The sequence below is a fragment of the Primulina eburnea genome, chromosome 11, assembly GCF_022965805.1.
Source record: "Primulina eburnea isolate SZY01 chromosome 11, ASM2296580v1, whole genome shotgun sequence".
Classification (NCBI taxonomy): Eukaryota; Viridiplantae; Streptophyta; class Magnoliopsida; order Lamiales; family Gesneriaceae; genus Primulina; species Primulina eburnea.
The window spans coordinates 8,123,759-8,142,672 of NC_133111.1; the positions used below are offsets into that span (position 1 = coordinate 8,123,759).

General features: G+C 37.6%; 1 protein-coding gene across 1 annotated transcript; it reads right to left on the bottom strand.

The window, feature by feature from the left end:
• Positions 1 to 12,684: 12,684 nt before the first annotated feature.
• On the bottom strand, positions 12,685 to 14,106 carry LOC140805356 (uncharacterized). Its single transcript, XM_073161629.1, has one exon. The coding sequence runs from the start codon at positions 14,104 to 14,106 to the stop codon at positions 12,685 to 12,687; it is 1,422 nt and encodes a 473-aa protein (XP_073017730.1).
• Between the last annotated feature and the right edge of the window lie 4,808 nt (positions 14,107 to 18,914).

Genomic DNA, 18,914 nt, shown 5'->3' on the forward strand with positions numbered 1-18,914 from the left:
GAGTTGTGCATTCAATTGTCAGAAGAATTCCCAATGAACCACTTGGCAAGCCACCGCCCGGGGAGTAATCAGCCAATACCCGGGGTAAAAACTTTCCGGTCCGAGAAGTACCTCAGAGGCACCCAGGTGGGAAACACCCGGGAAAGAGACACATTCTCTCCCAGTTTTCCTTTGCGTGCATTACTGACTTGAGCGTCGGAGTGGATACGCCGGAATAACTTCCGGCGCCTCCCTAACGTTCTGTGATTTCAGGATTACTACGCAAGTCATCCCGGTCGTTACCCTTCAGGTGACAAGGAACTCACCCGGATTACTAGCAACTTACACTGAAAAATATTCAATCGCACGTACATCCACGCATCCGACTTGGCAAATTGCACACCCGACTACTACCCGATTTGCCTGGTTGACATCAATTTGATTAGAATTTTATGAGATTTCGTGGGATTTCAATGAGTTATAACATATAGTTTGACATTACAAAAGCTAATAGTTAAAATCTGTCGACGCTAATGAAGATTTAAAAAAACCACGTATATAGTAAAAAACCAAGAATACTGAAGGGTAAACTAATAAAATTGTAAGTAATGATCGAACTTGAAGCTTCTTATTGAACGCAAATTGTTTCTATATAACAAAATCTAAATAAATATATAAAGGAACATAACTGCGGCCTATTTCAGCGATCAAAATGGACATCCACATCCCCAAAACAAAGGCAAAAAAAAATTTTTTAAACCAAGTAGATCGTAGTTAATAAAGAATGAGAAACAAATCAACCCAAAGAAATTTCAAAAAAAACTTTTAATTGTCTAAGCAAAGATGTACCAAATTATTTCCTTTATAGTTCAATTAAATAACAAAAGTTGCAACAAGAAAAAACCAATAACTCTCCGCTCAAACAACGGAAAAACGAAGGACCTCTACAAAGTCACAGGGAAAACGACACCAAAATAAGGCGGATGAGGGACGGGAAAAACTTCTTAAAATGATTACTCTAGTTGGGAGGAAGGGGGAAAAAAGAACAACAGGGCCGAACAGAATGGAGGGGAACACGCATCTGATCTATAACAAAGGAAAAGCAAGGGCTTTTCGCTCGAGCGAAAAAAAACCAAGGGACCTCTACAAAGAAACCGTGGGAACTACGTTAAAATAAGTGATTCCAGGTTACCGAGTGACACTTCCCAACACGATTAATATAGCTATGAGAGGGAAAAAACACACGAAGAACAGCATAATCAAAGAGAATGAAGGGGCACTCACCTGTTGACGTTTTCTGGTTCTCGGGCGAGAAGATCAAACACCAAATGAAAATTTACAAGAAGAATGAGCACAAGCAGATGGAGAATTGAAAAAGTCCAAACAACAAATGCAACAACCGGAGAAAAAGGAAAGCAAAAAGATACATGTGAAAAAGAAGGAAGAGATGGGCAGAACCGGTTAACATCCTATTGACAACACAAATTCTTGATTGTTGGAGAAAGAAACGTACAACGCGTATTTTTGCTTTTAACCGGGAACCGTACCAAAACTTTCCAAGGAAAATTTATTCTCGCTTTCATATAAGAGCACCCGCATTGGTGGGTGTTATAACACCCACCACCTCATCAAAAATCGTAGGGTCCACATGCCACATACACATTACATTAACACATCTATTCTTCCACATTCATTTTAACATTCACACTTACTATTTGTAGCTCCCGCTGTTCATTCATTCATCTTATTCTTACTTTAAATTAAACAAATTCAATTTCAATTTTTTTAAGAAAATAACCGGACAGAGGAGCGTTTATAAAATATAAAATATAATTAAAATAATTCAAAACACGTGGGGCCCGCGTGTCAGCAAATCAGCGACGGTTTCTAAAATGCCGTCTCTAATAGCGACGGTTTTTCATTGTCCAATTTTTTTAAAAAATAAACTGACACAGGGGCGTTCAAGGGGTGTTCAATTCTTTGAACGCCCACTCACAATGGAGAGGGGTGTTAAATGGGTGCCATTGTGGGTGCCCTAAGTAGATTTGTTCTTAACGCCCACTCACAATGGAGAGGGGTGTTAAATGGGTGCCATTGTGGGTGCCCTAAGTAGATTTGTTCTTTTTTATATGTAAAATTTGATTTCTATGTAAAATTCTTTTTTATGAATTTATATTTTTTATTGTTTTACTCAACAAAATAATTGCCTAATTGTCTTATCATTAGACATTTTAATTATTTTTTATGATTTGAGCTTTGTAATGCTTATCACATCTTAAGAAGTGTGTGGGGACCCGAGCTCTAACTCGTTTATCTTTAGGATTAATTGGATCTTTGCTAGAAAATGTGGGTCATAAAAAAAAAATTTTTTCATAACATAAACAAGTGTATATAAATCATACACAAATGAGACCTCTATTTTATTTCAACCAAAGTAAGTACATGTCTTGTTCCATTTCATTTATACAAACTAGAGTTTATAACACACTACATGTTAAATGTAAAAACTACTAGTACATCTTCGACCCCCGTGATCACCAGGCTATCTCGATCACTCATCTTTGTCTCGACCATGATCCTGCCCCACCTGTTGTCATGCACACATAAAGACACAACAACAGCCGGAAACTCCGGTGAAAACAAATCCCAGTATAAAACATGTATACATGCATGTCATGCAATTTCATACAAAATCATAACACATGATTCAGTAATTATAACACATTAGTGAATACAAATAAAACAATTCGACTCTTACTCTTTAACTCGACTCATATCTAAATCTAGGGATTCCGATGTGAATAAGACGTAACAAGTCTCCCACCTACTCTCCCGATCGGGGTGGCGGTACGTCTTATTCCTAGACTTCGGCCCTGTCTGTATCGAATATCTGCAATCGGAGTCGATCTTCTCATATGCCTCGATACCACCGAACGTCTAGAAACTTGGCATATCTGCCAATGACTCTCCTATCTCAATGCTTGTATATAAATCAATATAAAGCACAAACATAGCAAGGTATAGAAATCTAGTATGTGATTTGTGGGAAACTCAAACCGAATCTGATTCGAGTTATATTTCCCTAATCAAACATTGAATTATACCTTTCGTGTCGTAGTCTCGATTGCACAAGTCGAAGTCTTGGAATTTCGATGTCCAATATGTCAATACAAATCTGAAATGACATATATACAATATACCATATCAACCTCTAATACAAAAGAATACACATACAGATCAATATTCAATCTCGGTACATTTTGACGGCATAACGGCGTAATCTTGCGATACCGATCAACTCAAAACATCCATAATCAATAACCATAATTCATAATTCTCATCATAACATAATCTACTATGTTGAAATCTGCATATACCCAAGTCAAGACATGCTGGAACATGAAAAAGATCGCATATCAAATTCGTTCTTCAGTCCGGTTACGAATATCATTTCATAATGGTCATAAGAACACACAATAGTAATCAAAATCTGATTTCTCCAACATGTCAACTTCAAAACCTGTTGAAAGACAATAATACTTACATCCTTTCGAAACCGGTGATGAGAGGAGCACGAATATAAGCTTGGATCGAAAATCGGATGATTAGATTCTTCAAAATCAAATGCCTAAGATGGAATGAAGTTTTTGTGAGGAATTCTCTGACTTGCTCTCAGTTCTCGCTGCTGAGAATGAAGGATATGAAGACAAATCATATATATATATTGCATGGCTAAGGGCAAGTGTCATATTTTTCATTCAGCACGTCGCACCGCGGGTGCGCTAGCTATTCGACCGCGGGTGCGGTGAGTGTACTGTATCTCTTCCATAATTTCAGAAGCGACGACCGCAGGTGCGCTGGCTCTTGCACCGCGGGTGCGCTCCTGTCTCGGTACGGTCCTGTTCTTACCGCGGGTGCAGTCAAGCTACTGTAAACCTTCAACATTTCATGAGAAACGACCGCAGGTGCACTGTCTTTTGAACCACGGGTGCACTGTCTTTGCTGCCCCAACAATATATTTTTCACTAAAATCGAATCGCAATGTCGCTTCTTCGACCTTCGATAAATACATCAAATCATGCATTAATAATTGCTGATTACCAACTCACATCTCAGGCATTACATTTCTCCCCCTCTTAGATATGAGTTCGTCCTCGAACTCGCAGGCAATCAATCAAAATAAGTAAAAGAAGCAATATAAACAAAAACTGAATAAAGACTCACATCCTGTAAATAACTCGGGATATCTTTGTCTCATTTCTGATTCGGTCTCCCAAGTTGCTTCTTCAGTGCCATGACGACTCCACTGGACTTTCACTAGCGGAATAGTCTTCGTTCTGAGCTGTTTCTCTTTCCAATCAAGAATCTGAGTGGGCTGTTCAATAGAACTTAAAGTGTTGTCAAGCTCAGCTTCATCAGGCTGAATGACATGAGAAGTATCAAGCATATATCTACGCAGCATCGATACATGGAATACATCATGTATCCCATATAGAGAAGGCGGAATGGCGAGTCGATAGGCACGATCGCCAATCTTCTCAAGAATCTCATATGGACCGATGTATCTAGGAGACAACTTTCCACGTTTGCCAAATCTGACAACATCTTTGAATGAAGAAATCTTCAAAAATACTCTGTCTCCCTGTTCAAACACTAACGGTCTACGTTTGATGTTCGCATATTTCGCTTGTCTATCTTGGGCTTTCTTCATTCTTTTCTGGATGATCTTCACTTTCTCTATCATTTCACGAATCATATCAGGCCCGAGTTCTGGTACCTCTGAGATTCATCCCAATACAGCGGAGATCTGCACTTCTTTCCATATAAAACTTCAAACGGTGCCATCTCGATGCTCGTCTGATAGCTGTTGTTGTACGAGAATTCACAAAGAGGTAGTGAATCTTGCCAATTAGTGCCAAAATCTAGCACTACAGCTCTTAGCATATCCTCTAATATCTGGATAGTTCGTTCTGACTGTCCGTCTGTCTGGGGATGATATGCAGTACTTAGGTGCAATGTCTTACCTAAATCCTGCTGCAAACTATGCCAGAAGCGTGAAGTGAATCGTGGATCATGATCTGATATGATCGACTTCGGCACACCATGTAATCTAACTATCTCTCTGACATATATCTCTGCCATCTGATCATGTCGGTACGTCATTCTGTACGGAATAAAAAATGCGGATTTGGTCAATCTGTCAATAACAACCCAAATCGCATCACAACCCCGGGATGATCGTGGTAACTTCGTAACAAAATCCATGGAAATATGATCCCATTTCCATTCAGGAATAGATAAACTCTGAAGTAAACCTCCGGGTTTCTTTCTTTCGGCCTTCACCTGTTGGCAGTTCAAACACTTAGACACAAATTCTGCAATGTCCGATTTCATCTTTTTCCCCCAAAACTGTGTCTTTAGATCGTTGTACATCTTTCTGCCGCCAGGATGAATACTGAACCGACTACAGTGCGCTTCTGATAAAATCTGTTGTTTCAACTCTAGAACATCTGGCACTACAAGACGGTTATTCACATACAGAACATGATCATGTACCTGATACTCTGAATTATGCCTTGATCTGACCATCTCAACTGACTTCTGAATATTCTGATCAGTTCTTTGTGCTTCTTTAATTCTCAAAATCAAATCTGGCTCAACTTGAATCGTAGCAAGTCGTAGTGGTCTACTATCTATATCAAATGCTAATCCAGACAAACAGCAATCTTCAATCATATTCGAAACACCTATCGTCGGTAAGGATAAAAAACATACCTTTCGACTCAAGGCATCCGTTGCTGCATTTGACTTTCCCGGATAATACTTGATCTCGCAATCGAAATCCTTCAATAAATCGGGCCATCTACTCTGTCTCATGTTCAACTCTGACTGAAAAAACAGATATTTCAGGCTTTTGTGATCAGAGTAGATTTCAAACTTTTTGCCATAGAGATAGTGTCGCCATATCTTCAGTTCAAACACAATAGCCGCCAATTCAAAATCATGAATTGGGTAACGAGTCTCGTGTGGCTTCAACTGTCTTGAGGCATATGCAATCACATGTCCTCGCTGCATAAGAATAAATCCTAACCCTCTGTGAGACGCATCACAATATACAACGAAATCACTCGTACCTGAAGGTATCGTCAACACTGGAGCACTGGTCAGTCGTTTCTTCAAATCCAAGAAGCTAGACTCACAGGCTTCAGACCACACAAATGGCGCATTTTTCTGAGTCAACTGGGTAATCGGCTTCGCGATACTGGAGAAATCTTTAATAAATCGTCGATAGTACCCTGCTAAACCCATAAAACTGCGTACCTCTGGCACTGAGGTCGGTCTTGGCCAACTGATCACTGCCTCGACTTTGCTCGGGTCAACAGATATACCGTCTCCAGATATGATATGCCCCAAAAAGACAACTTGTCTCAGCCAAAACTCACATTTTGACATTTTAGCATATTATTTATCATTTCTCAATTTTTGCAACACAGTTCTTAAATATTCTGCATGCTCAATCATACTTTTAGAATATACCAGAATATCATCAATAAAAACAATAACAAACTCATCTAGATACTTCTGAAAGACACGGTTCATTAAACCCACAAACACCTCTGGAGCATTCGTTAAAACAAAAGGCATGACAATAAATTCATAGTGCCCATACCTGGTTCGGAATGCTGTTTTCGGTATATCAGCATCTCGGACTTTTAGCTGGTGATATCCCGATCTCAAATCAATCTTTGAATAGACAGAAGATCCCTGCAACTGATCAAATAAATCGTCGATACGAGGCAAGGGATATTTGTTCTTTACTGTCACTTTATTCAATTGCCGGTAATCAATACACAATCTCATCGAACCGTCTTTCTTTCGCACAAATAGCACTGGAGCGCCCCAAGGAGATACATTTGGTCTGATATACTCCTTGGTTAACAAATCTTCTAACTGCTCTTTTAATTCTTTCAACTCTATCGCCGCCATTCTATACGGAGCTCGGGATATAGGAATGGTACCTGGAATGAGATCGATGCTAAAATCTACCTCTCGGACTGGAGGTAATCCTGGAATCTCGTCTGGGAATACATCCGCAAACTCGCATACTACTGGCAGGTCTTCCAATGCTGGGCTCGATTTCAGTAGATCTACTGAATACACAAGGAACCCCTCTGCTCCTTTCTGCAACAATCTCATCATCGTCAAAACAGATACTAAGAGAATCCGGGATCTGGAACCCTTACCGTAGAATTTCCACTCGTCAGTCATCTCTGGTCTGAACCTGACAATCTTCTGGAAACAATCTACAGTGGCTCTGTACTTGGTTAACATATCGATCCCAACAATACAGTCAAAATCAGCCAATCCAAGTACAATGCAATCTAAATCAATCTCATGACCTTCAAACTGTAATATACAATGTCTAACCGAAGTCACGGATATAAGACCACTTCCCAACGGAGAAGAAATAGATACAACAACAGATAATGACTCGATAGGCAAAGCATGCATCAATGCAAAGCGTTCAAAAATGAATGTATGATATACACCCGTATCTATCAATACAAAAGCAGGATAACCGCAAAGAAAACAGTTACCTGCTATCACATCATCTGGTGTATCTTGGGCCTGCTCTTCTGTCAATGCAAATACTCGAGCCTGCTGTATGGGAGGTTGGCTCACTGTCTGGCTACCTCTGGTTCTGGGCTGGGTCTGTGTAGGTGTTGGCTGAAAGGAATGAACAGATGATGCTTGCCTCTCTGGCTGAGTCACTGAACCAGATGCTCCTACACTCTGAGCTTGCTGTACCCCTTTCTGTGGACATACTCTGGCAAAATGTCCCTGCTGTCTGCAGATGTTACAGCGACCCATCACACCCTGACACTGCTCGGTGGCATGTCTGCCTCCACAAGAACTGCAATACACACCGGTATACTCTGTACTCTGACCAGGACCTCTCTGTCGTGATCCACTGGAGCTCGACGAACTGCTCCTTGATCTCTTGAACTGTTTGTCCTTTGCTTTCAACTGATCTTTCCTCCCGCTGCTACTACCACCACTCTCGAATCTGGGAGGGGGTTGAACTGAAGGTTGTGGCGGTCTCGGAGTCGGAGCGTCATAAGAAGTGCTTCGTTGCCTAAGCAATCCAGCTTCTGCCCCCTTGGCACGGTTCAAGGCATCTGAAAAGTTATTTGGTCTACTGGTATTCACCAAAGTAAAGATTTTTGGATTCAGACCATTGATAAACTGATCCGCAACGGCCTCATCATTCTCTGCGACATGAGGAGCAAATCGGAGCAATGTCGAAAACTTTGCCACATATTCTTCAATGTTCAGCTGTCCCTGTCTCAGATTGGCAAATTCAGCACATTTGTCTTTTCGGTTGGACACAGGGAAGAATCGCTGATAGGACTCTGTTTTAAAAACTTTCCAAGTGATCTCTGTGCCACGATGCTCCAATGCTCTTTTCGTGGTAAGCCACCAGTTCTTTGCAACTTCTTGCAGTTGATGCCCAATAAGTTTAACTCTTCGCTCGTCGATGTAATCAAGGGATTCAAATAACATCTCGATGTCATCGAGCCAACTTTCACACTCAACTGCACTTTCTGTGCCCTTCAATGTCAGTGCTCGAAACAACTGAAACCTTTTCAGCAAGGTCTCCATTGGTGTAGCGGTCACATCCATCGGATCATTGGAAGTACTGCCCTGTTCTGGTGCTCGACCTGCTACTGGTTACGGTACTCGTCGGGGAGGCATATCTGATTATCAAACGGATTAGTACACAATCTATACAATCTGTCTCAGTCATCTTTTGATCATATACCTCTGATCCAGAATCGGTTCTGATTCAGTTTTTGCAATTACATGCTGTAATCAACTCAGATAGCAAAACAATATATAATAGTGAAAGCAATAAATCATGCTAGCACAAGAAAAGCAAGGAAGAAAATTCAATCTACCCCCGCTCATTCTATTCTATCTCGGTCTAAAGGATCTATCGCTCTGATACCACCTGTTGTGGGGACCCGGGCTCTAACTCGTTTATCTTTGGGATTAATTGGATCTTTGCTAGAAAATGTGGGTCATAAAAAAAATTTCTTTTAATAACATAAACAAGTGTATATAAATCATACACAAATGATACCTCTATTTTATTTCAACCAAAGTAAGTACATGTCTTGTTCCATTTCATTTATACAAACTAGAGTTTATAACACACTACATGTTAAATGTAAAAACTACTAGTACATCTTCTACGCCCGTGATCACCACGCTATCTCGATCTCTCATCTTTGTCTCGACCCTGATCCTGCCCCACCTATTGTCATGCACACATACAGACACAACAACAGCCGGAAACTCCGGTGAGAACAAATCCCAATATAAAACATGTATACATGCATGTCATGCAATTTCATACAAAATCATAACACATGATTCAGTAATTATGACACATTAGTGAATACAGATAAAACAATTCAACTCTTACTCTTTAACTCGACTCATATCTAAATCTAGGGATCCCGATGCGAATAAGACGTAACAAGTCTCCCACCTACTCTCCCGATCGCGGTGACGGTATGTCTTATTCCTAGACTTCGGCCCTGTCTGTATCGAATATCTGCAATCGGAGTCGATCTACTTCTATGCCTCGATAACACAGAACGTCTAGAAACTTGGCATATCTGCCAATGACTCTCCTATCTCAATGCTTGTATATAAATCAATATAAAGAACAAACATAGCAAGGTATAAAAATCTAGTATGTGATTTGTGGGAAACTAAAACCGAATCTGAGTCGAGTTATATCTCCCCAATCAAACATTGAATTATACCTTTCATGTCGTAGTTTCGATTGCACAAGTCAAAGTCTTGGAATATCGATGTCCAATATGTCAATACAGATCTGAAATGACTTATGTACAATGTACCATATCAACCTCTAAAACAAAGGAATACACATACAAATCAATATTCAATCTCGGTACATTTTGACGGCATAACGGCGTAATCTTGTGATATCGGTCAACTCAAACATCCATAATCAATAACCATAATTCATAATTCTCATCATAACATAATCTACTATGTTGAAATCTGCATATACCCAAGTCAAGACATGCTGGAACATGAAAAAGATCGCATATCAAATCCGTTCTTCAGTTTGGTTACGAATATCATTTCACAATAGTCATAAGAACACACAATAGTAATCAAAATCTGATTTCTCCAACATGTCAACTTCAAAACCTGCTGAAAGAAAATAATACTTACATCCTTTCGAAGCCGGTGATGAGAGGAGCACGGATATAAGCTTGGATCGAAAATCGGATGATTAGATTCTTCAAAATCAAATGTCTAAGATGGAATGAAGTTTTTGTGAGGAATTCTCTGACTTGCTCTCGGTTCTTCTGCTGAGAATGAAGGATACGAAGACAAATCATATATATATATATATATATATATATATATATATATATATATATATATATATATATATATATATATATATTGCATGGCTAAGGGCAAGTGTCATATTTTTCATTCAGCACGTCGCACCGCGGGTGCGCTAGCTATTCGACCGTGGGTGCGGTGAGTGTACTGTATCTCTTCCATAATTTCAGAAGCGACAACCACAGGTGCGCTGGCTCTTGCACCGCGGGTGCGCTGCACCGCATGTGCGGTCCTGTTCTTACCGCGGGTGCAGTCAAGCTAATGTAAACCTTCAACATTTCATGAGAAACGACCGCGGGTGCACTGTCTTTGCTGCCACAACAATATATTTTGCACTAAAATCGAATCGCAATGTCGCTTCTTCGACCTTCGATAAATACATCAAATCATGCATTAATAATTGCTGATTACCAACTCATATCTCGGGAATTACAAAGTGAGTACTGATGCTCTAGCTATTGAAGCTGTCCACTAAAAAAGTTGGACTCTACAGATGTATGAATGTTGCTTGATTTTTTTACTTGAACAAAAGAATCAAGGACAAAAACCAGACTTAAATTTTTCTTAAGCTGCGTACAATGCTACTATCGAAGCTATTGATTCCAAATTCACTATGAAAGTAAATAATGATAATGTGCAAAATAGATTAAAAACTTTGAAATGAAAGATGACAATTGCTTTGGAAGTCTTCAAACGAGGTAGTGTGTTTGGTTGAAATGACATAACAAAACAAATTGAAGCACCAGAGGAGGTTCGGGATACATTAATCAAGGTATTCATTGTTATTGTGTTCATTTTTAATGGTTTGTATATTTTTCAATTGTTATTATCTTAAAATATAAATATAATGTAATTAGGTATATCCTGAAGCTAAACATGTCCGAAATATTGCAATTCCTTATTTTCATGTGCTTCGAGAAATATTTGAAAAGGATAGAGCTACTGGAAAAAGATTAGAAACTGGAAAAGAGAAGACACGTCGTTGGGCAAGAGAGGGGAAAGAGCCGAGCTATGGAGATTCTTCAAGAATAGAAAAGATCGATCGGTTGGTAGCTGAGCAATATATGCATTTAGAGATTTTGGATGATTTTGAGGAGGAGAATGTTCAACAAACATTTGTTCCTCATTCATCGTCCACAAATAATAATCCTAAAGTTGGCAAGAAAAAATTGTTAAAATTTGATGAAATGAATGAGAGATTTGACACTTTGAATAACACGATCTCACAAATGGTTAAGGCGATGGATGTCAATGAACAGAGCAAGCGTCGATGTGAAGAGGTATACACTGGACTGACAAAACTTAATGGAGTTGATGAAGATTTCGTTTTTGCAGCAAGTGATTATCTTATGTCAAATCCAACTGTAACTGATTTTTTCTTGGGGATTCCACATTATGCTCGTCTTCGCTGGTTGAATTGGAAAATGAACAACTCATCTTAGGATAAAATATGAATTTGATTATGCATTAAATTCGTTGATGAATTTATTGATGTTTTAGATTGTTTTGGTTTATTTATTGATAATTTTTTTGGATTTTAATTTTCATATTTTGAATTTTTTGATGATTTTTTAATTATTATTTTATGTGCACTATGGTTAATAAATAATAATAATTTTTTGAATTTACATTCACAAATAATATAGAAGAATTATTAATTTCTAAACTTCTTTGGGTTATTTAAATTTAGATGATATCTAAGGGTAGCTTAGTAGAATTTTAAAATTCTAAATTTCGAATCTTTTTTCTCAAAACAAGAAATGTATTTGTAAATATCATTTTTAAATTTTAAACCAAACACACTTGAACTTCCAAATCCAAATTCATATTTTGAAATAACCAAACAAACTCCGAAAGGTTACTTGAGTACAAGAATGAAAAGTGTTGGTGTTTATTGTATTTATAAAAGAGGAGTAAAGCATCGTTTTTCATTCTCTCCGAAGCTTTTGGGACCAAAATATGTTGAGTTTCACGTGTTTTAAATTTGTCCGAAAATTGTGTTTGATGCATCATTCAGGTGTTCTGTTCCTCTTGGCCTAAACCCATCCTCCTCTCATTGGCTCGTGTGCTTGCATCTTCCAAGACATCAAAGGCATTCTTTTATTCCACTCGTAGTATGTTATATCGCACGAATCATAATCTGAAATACCAGCTTTACTGCTTCATCTTGCTATGGTAAGCGAAGCATTATACAAATTTTGAGTTCCAAGTACTTACAGACAAACTATTTCGAAACTTTACATCATTTTTTTAACTCATATGATCTTCTTCTGCGTAATTCAGGGCTTGACAGATTGATGGCTCCATCTCCCCATCAGTATTACAGAAATATGAGTTCTTCCCTGTCAATTCAGCCACCCGTTTAGCAGGTCCAGAATCCCGAGGGCTCTCATTCATGCAACGATCGATCCTGATTCTTGGAAGCAAATTTGGAACCACCACCATGGAGTGGGGAGACTTATCATTATCTTCAAGGTTTCTGTGAACTACAATCTCACTAGGAATTTCCCACTGCTTCTTAACCAGGGATCCGCTCCCTAAATTCTTGGTTTCATCTGTTTCCACGCGAGATTTCCCAGCTGATGTCGAACGTTTCTTTTCACATCGTTTGGTATCATCCTTGTCAATCTCTGGGAAAGACCTCTTTCTCATGACAGAAGAAGCTTGGCTGCTATTTTGATTGTAGCGGCTAGCCACAACTCTTCCTGGCTTGAGTGGCTTCTTATTTACCAAAATTTCGGCCTCTTTGAACAGTTTCTTCGGCTGAATTGAGCTGATAATCCCATCTTCTTTCTTGATACCCTTTCTGGATGCAATTGTGGTTACGGCCTGCCTAGGCAGAACTTGATTCTTGAAAGCAACTTTTTTCGATTTGGGACTTACACTTGAACCTTTTACTCTTTCCTTTTCGACCACTTTTTCTTCATCTATTTCTTGGAGCTTGAAAAAACAAGATTTTCTTCTACTCTGAGAAGGGGTGATCATTTCTTGCTTGCCTAATTGCTTCGGTTTCATTGATCCAAAAATCTCGGATGGCCCCATACTGATCCCTTTTCGAACTCCGGACACGATTTCTGATGGGCCCAAACTAACCCCTCTCCTTGATTTTCCAATTGTTGATGAGATTCCATCAACCTTTTTATTCTCTTCTGCATTCTTAGCAAAAACGCTTTGTTTCTGATCCATAAACTTTGCGGGCACCACTCTACCTCTCTTCTCCGAGATCCGCAGGCTCATCTCCATTTTTTCCAATCTCAACGCTTCCAATTTTGAACTCAACCTACTGATTTCATTCTCAACCTCTTTAATTTCCTCATCAATCTTCTTATCATCCCGAATCTCCTTTCCATTGTCACGTTTCGGCACCTTGATTTCTACACCATCCTTCTTCAGAACTCCTTTGATTCTTGATTTCTCCAAAGCCCCGTCTGTGTTAATTGGCTTAAAGGGAGTAGTAGTTGACGACACCAGGGAAGATGATACGGAGGGGATCTGATTCTCCAGAAACGAACCTTGATTTTCCTTACCAGAATCTGAATCAAAAGAAGCTTTCGGATTCTCAAAAATCGACTTTAATGAACCCCACGAGGGTCTATTCGACGTCAAATCTTCAGAATATCCATCGTTAAACGCAGCGTTGTTCCAAATCTGTACCTCAGTAGTATAACTCATGCCTTCTGGAAATGGATTACAACTGATTTTTCTCTGATGGGCTCCGATTAAAATAGAGAAATTCGAGAAAAAATGGAGATTTCTTGAATTTTTTTCGAGTTCGATGAATCAGAGTTGGGAAAGAGAGATGAAAATGGGTTGTGATCTGTGTCTTATGGAGTCTTTATGTTTTTCGAGATTTCGACCGTTGGAGAGGAAATATACGTTTTTGGACACCTCCGCTCCTCGCGACCGTTGAATAGTAAACGGACATAACGAACGCTCCGATTTGATTTAAAGGCCAATATATTTTGGTAAAATTTAATTGCAAAATTAATAAAAGCAATGACCCGAATTAAATTTCATAAATGGGCAGTCCGGAATCGTCTTTGGGTTCGACCCGGATTTAATTTTGAATTTTCAAATCTTTTTGAATTTTAAAAATTTTTCCTAATTTATATATGCACACCATTTGAAAGCTATTTGAATCTTCATTTTGCTTCAAGTTTTAATATTTTAGTTTGATTACAAAAATATTATTTCTTAAAGGGAAATAATATTTATGAAGAGAATCTGCATTAATTATAATTTTTTTTTGATATGTAAATTGAAATTAAGGTTCGATTTATTTGAATCAAATAAAATGATATTTTTCTTAAAACAAAGTTTCTGATTTTTAAATATATTTAATTAATTATTAATTCAGTTTAATAGAAATAAACAAAAACCAAGGAAATCGTATGAGTTTTCTATCTAAGTTGAGACTTTTTTTCCGTCACGAATTATGAGACTATATATCCTATAAACTTTGTTAAAATTTAATAAATTATTAAAAATTTACGATTTTTGAAAATCAAATAATTTAAGTTTGTGGATCGCGGTATTGGTTCGACTCGGGGTTAGTTTTGAATGTTCAAATCATCTAAGTGCTATAATTTATTAGAAAGCTATATATATATAAAGAGAATAGAAATGAAATAATTGAATTTCCAATTACTTCAACTAAATAGCCATATTTATAGGGTAGAGAGATTGTTATATTAAAAGAAGATTACAATGATTTGTCAATAAATATTTTTTTTTTCGAATTTCAACCATTCAAATAACATTTTAGTCCTTGATATTATAAAAAAAAATTGTACACATATGCACCACATGTTCAGAGTTAATAATATCTATTATATAACATTCTCCTTTGGATGATTGATGGAGAACTCAATAATGTCTCTTTAAAATATTGTCAATAAAACTTAGGGTATTTCTTGTGAGACGGTCTCATGAATCTTTATCTATGAGACGGATCAATTTTATCGATATTCACAATAAAAATTAATACTTTTAGCATAAATTTTTTCATGGATGACCCAAATAAAATATCAGTCTCACAAAATACGACCCATGAGACCGTCGCACACAATTTTTTGCTTAAAACTTAACGGGAAAAACCTGAACAAAAGAAAATGTGTACATCAATAAATAATTCGTTTGAGTTCAATCACCAATAATCTTTTAATTGATACATTTCTATCTTATGCATAAATTTCTTAAATTTTGGTATCTGATACGGATTGCAGCGGGCCGATATAAAGCTGCAGCAGCCACCCCATCATTATGAGACAAGAATCTCATTATTTATCATGTTTTTCTAAAATGTTTGTTCTCATACATTGGATCAACATTTTTGTACTATGCACTCACTCATCTGATTATAATTTGATATCACAAATATTTGGAAAATAGAAATTAAATGTCAGATAAAAAATACAATTAAACAGTTTAGTCACCTCATAAAACATTTTTCAACTTATCGTAGATTACGAGTTTTGCAACCCAAAGATAATTTCTTGGTAAAATCAACTATTAGTTGATGCACAACTTCCTCAATTTTTTTTTTACTCTAGAAGGTGAAGCAGTCCAATACATAATATTATCGCATATTTTCGGAATTGAATCACCTATTATTTCCAACTCATTTTTCACAATCAAATTCAAGCACAACATATACGACGTACCTTTCCATGTAGTGACAAATCTTTTCTTGGGATCTTGTCTAAGGGAAGACAAAGCATGACATCATTGATTGTGCAATTATCAAATATGACACTTTACGATCAATATTCCAATCCCAAAACACCCAAAAAGCTTATCAGCTAAATAATATGTTGCTACAAGAATATAGAATGCAATCCCTATTGTAGGCAACTTTACTAAATGCATCCAACCAACATTAAAAGAAACATATAAAAAGATAAATTTGTATGTAATTAAAAGGCTCGTTACCTTATATCTAACTGGATTGAGGGGCGCCTGGGCGAGATTGTAGAAATTTGAAGCAAACATTTCGAAATTATTCAGACAAGAACAGAACTATGAGCATAACAAAACCAAAAAGAAAAGAAAAGAAAAAAGAATACACGTCGAACAGCTTGACACCGAAGAAGAGGAGATCGAAAAGTGAGCGATAATGGTTGCTGGAAAATCAAAATCGCTTGATTGCTTGGGGGAGAGTAGAATGGAAGACTGATGTAACGATCATTGGCCGTAGGATAACCAACATGAGCCTCAGCATACCTATGTATCAATATTTGTCCTGGTTCATAGGTTGGTCCCGCTCATGCCCGCGCACCTTCACTTACATAATATCACACCTCTACAAAGTGGTTAATTTCTTTCGGTTTTCCAACCGTCGAGCTCAGAACCTCTAGGCTTAAGTGCCTAGATTTCTAGAGTTTTGATACCAATTGAGTTAGTAGCTCATTTTTTTGTAACGACCATGGCCGTAAAATGACCCAACATGAGCTTCATCACATACTCATACACCACTACTAGTTGCAGGCGGTAGGTTAGTTAGCATGAACTCCATGCACATCACTCACATAATATCCCATCCTAGCTTATATCTTACTTCACTGCGGGTGAATTGATATATTAATATTTCATGTTCGAAGAATGAAACTTTAATCTGTGTGCAAATTTTGGTTATTTTCATGAACAGAGATTTTGTTGTCACAAATCTCGACGCTATCATCTTTTTCTCAAGCGATCTATAAGAATGGAAGTAGGGATGGAAAATGCATGTGGGAGGAGTGAATGTTAGAGATTTTTCTCAAAATAATGTTTTTACGTATACATGAACATGATATATAATATGTGGAAGCTTAATCGAGAATTACCTCCGGCCATTGAAAATTTTTTATTTCTCTGTTTTTCCTCTCGGTTGAAGCCTTCTAAGCACTCCATCCTCTCGATAGATGGTGTATATTTCTTTATGAGGTATGTATGCTTAGGGAACTCAATCGCTCTATTTATAGATGTTTTCTCATACCATCGATGAGTGTATCGGGAGCCGAGATTTAGAAGAAGAAACGTGTACGCATCTCAGTTTCTAAAGTTGAGCACGTTTGTCAAAAATTGTAGGCAATGGCCGTCGCCATTTCCTACACGTCTGTTCTTCTTCTGATATGTGTCACATTTCATTACATTCTCCCACTTGACACATATATCTCATTTACCATAGGAGAAAACAAAATACATGAATCATGGAGATAGGTCATCTTAAAACGAATATTATCTTCCATGTATTACAATACATTATGTCTCTCAAATATGTATAACTTAATGAATAAATCCAATGTTTATTCGAGGTCCAACTTTATTGATATTTCTCGAATCACTGAATGTGTGCACAACATATATGAGAAAATATCACATAATAGTTTCATTAATTTGTTGTTACAATAAAATTACATAAAAGAACCAAGTCCTATTCTTTCTGTATGATCCTTAAATTTCAATGGTGGCATGCCCTTAGTCAAAGGATCCACAATCATCAATTCAGTGCTAATGTGCTCCATAAGTAATTTCTTATCTTTAACACGTTCTCATATGGCTAAATACTTAATGTCGATGTGCTTGCTTCGATTACCACTTTTGTTATTTTTCTCCATAAAAACAGCAGCTGAATTGTCACAATATATTCTTAATGGTCTAGATATAGAATCCATAATTCTAAGCCCTGAAATGAAACTCTTCAACCATACACCATGTGAGGTTGCCTCAAAACAAGATACGAACTCAGCTTCCATAGTGGAAGTAGCAGTCAATGTCTGCTTTGCACTTCTCCAAGAAACAGCTCCACCAGCTAGCATGAAAATATATCCTGAAGTGGATTTTCTTGAATCGATGCAGCCAGCGTAGTTTGAATCAGAGTAGCCAATTACTTCCAAATTCTCAGTTCGTCTGAATATAAGCATATTATCTTTGGTCCCTTGAAGGTACTTCATGACTTTCTTTGCAGCTTTCCAGTGATCTAAACCTGAATTACTCTGATATCTTCCCAACATCCCAACAACAAATGCAATGTCAGGTCTAGTGCAAACCTGAGCATACATCAAGCTTCCGACAGCAGAAGCATAAGGAATGTTTTTCATTTTTTCCCGCTCTAGATCATTTTTTGGGCATTGGCTCAAATTGAATTTATCACCTTTCACAATGAGAGCTATACTTGGTGAACAATCTTGCAGCCGATATCTCTCTAAAACCTTGTTGATATAGGTTTCTTGAGACAGACCTATAATACCTCGAATTCTGTCTCTATGTATCTTAATGACAATGACATAAGATGCATCGCCATATCCTTCATATCAAAGTTTCTAGAGAGGAATTGTTTCACCTCATATAACAGACCCTTATCATTAGTTGCAAGTAATATATCATCCACATATAGAATAAGGAAACAAATCTTGCTCCCACTGACCTTCTGGTATATACATTGATCCATGGGGTTCTCAACGAATTCGAATGAAGAGATAACATCATGAAATTTTAAA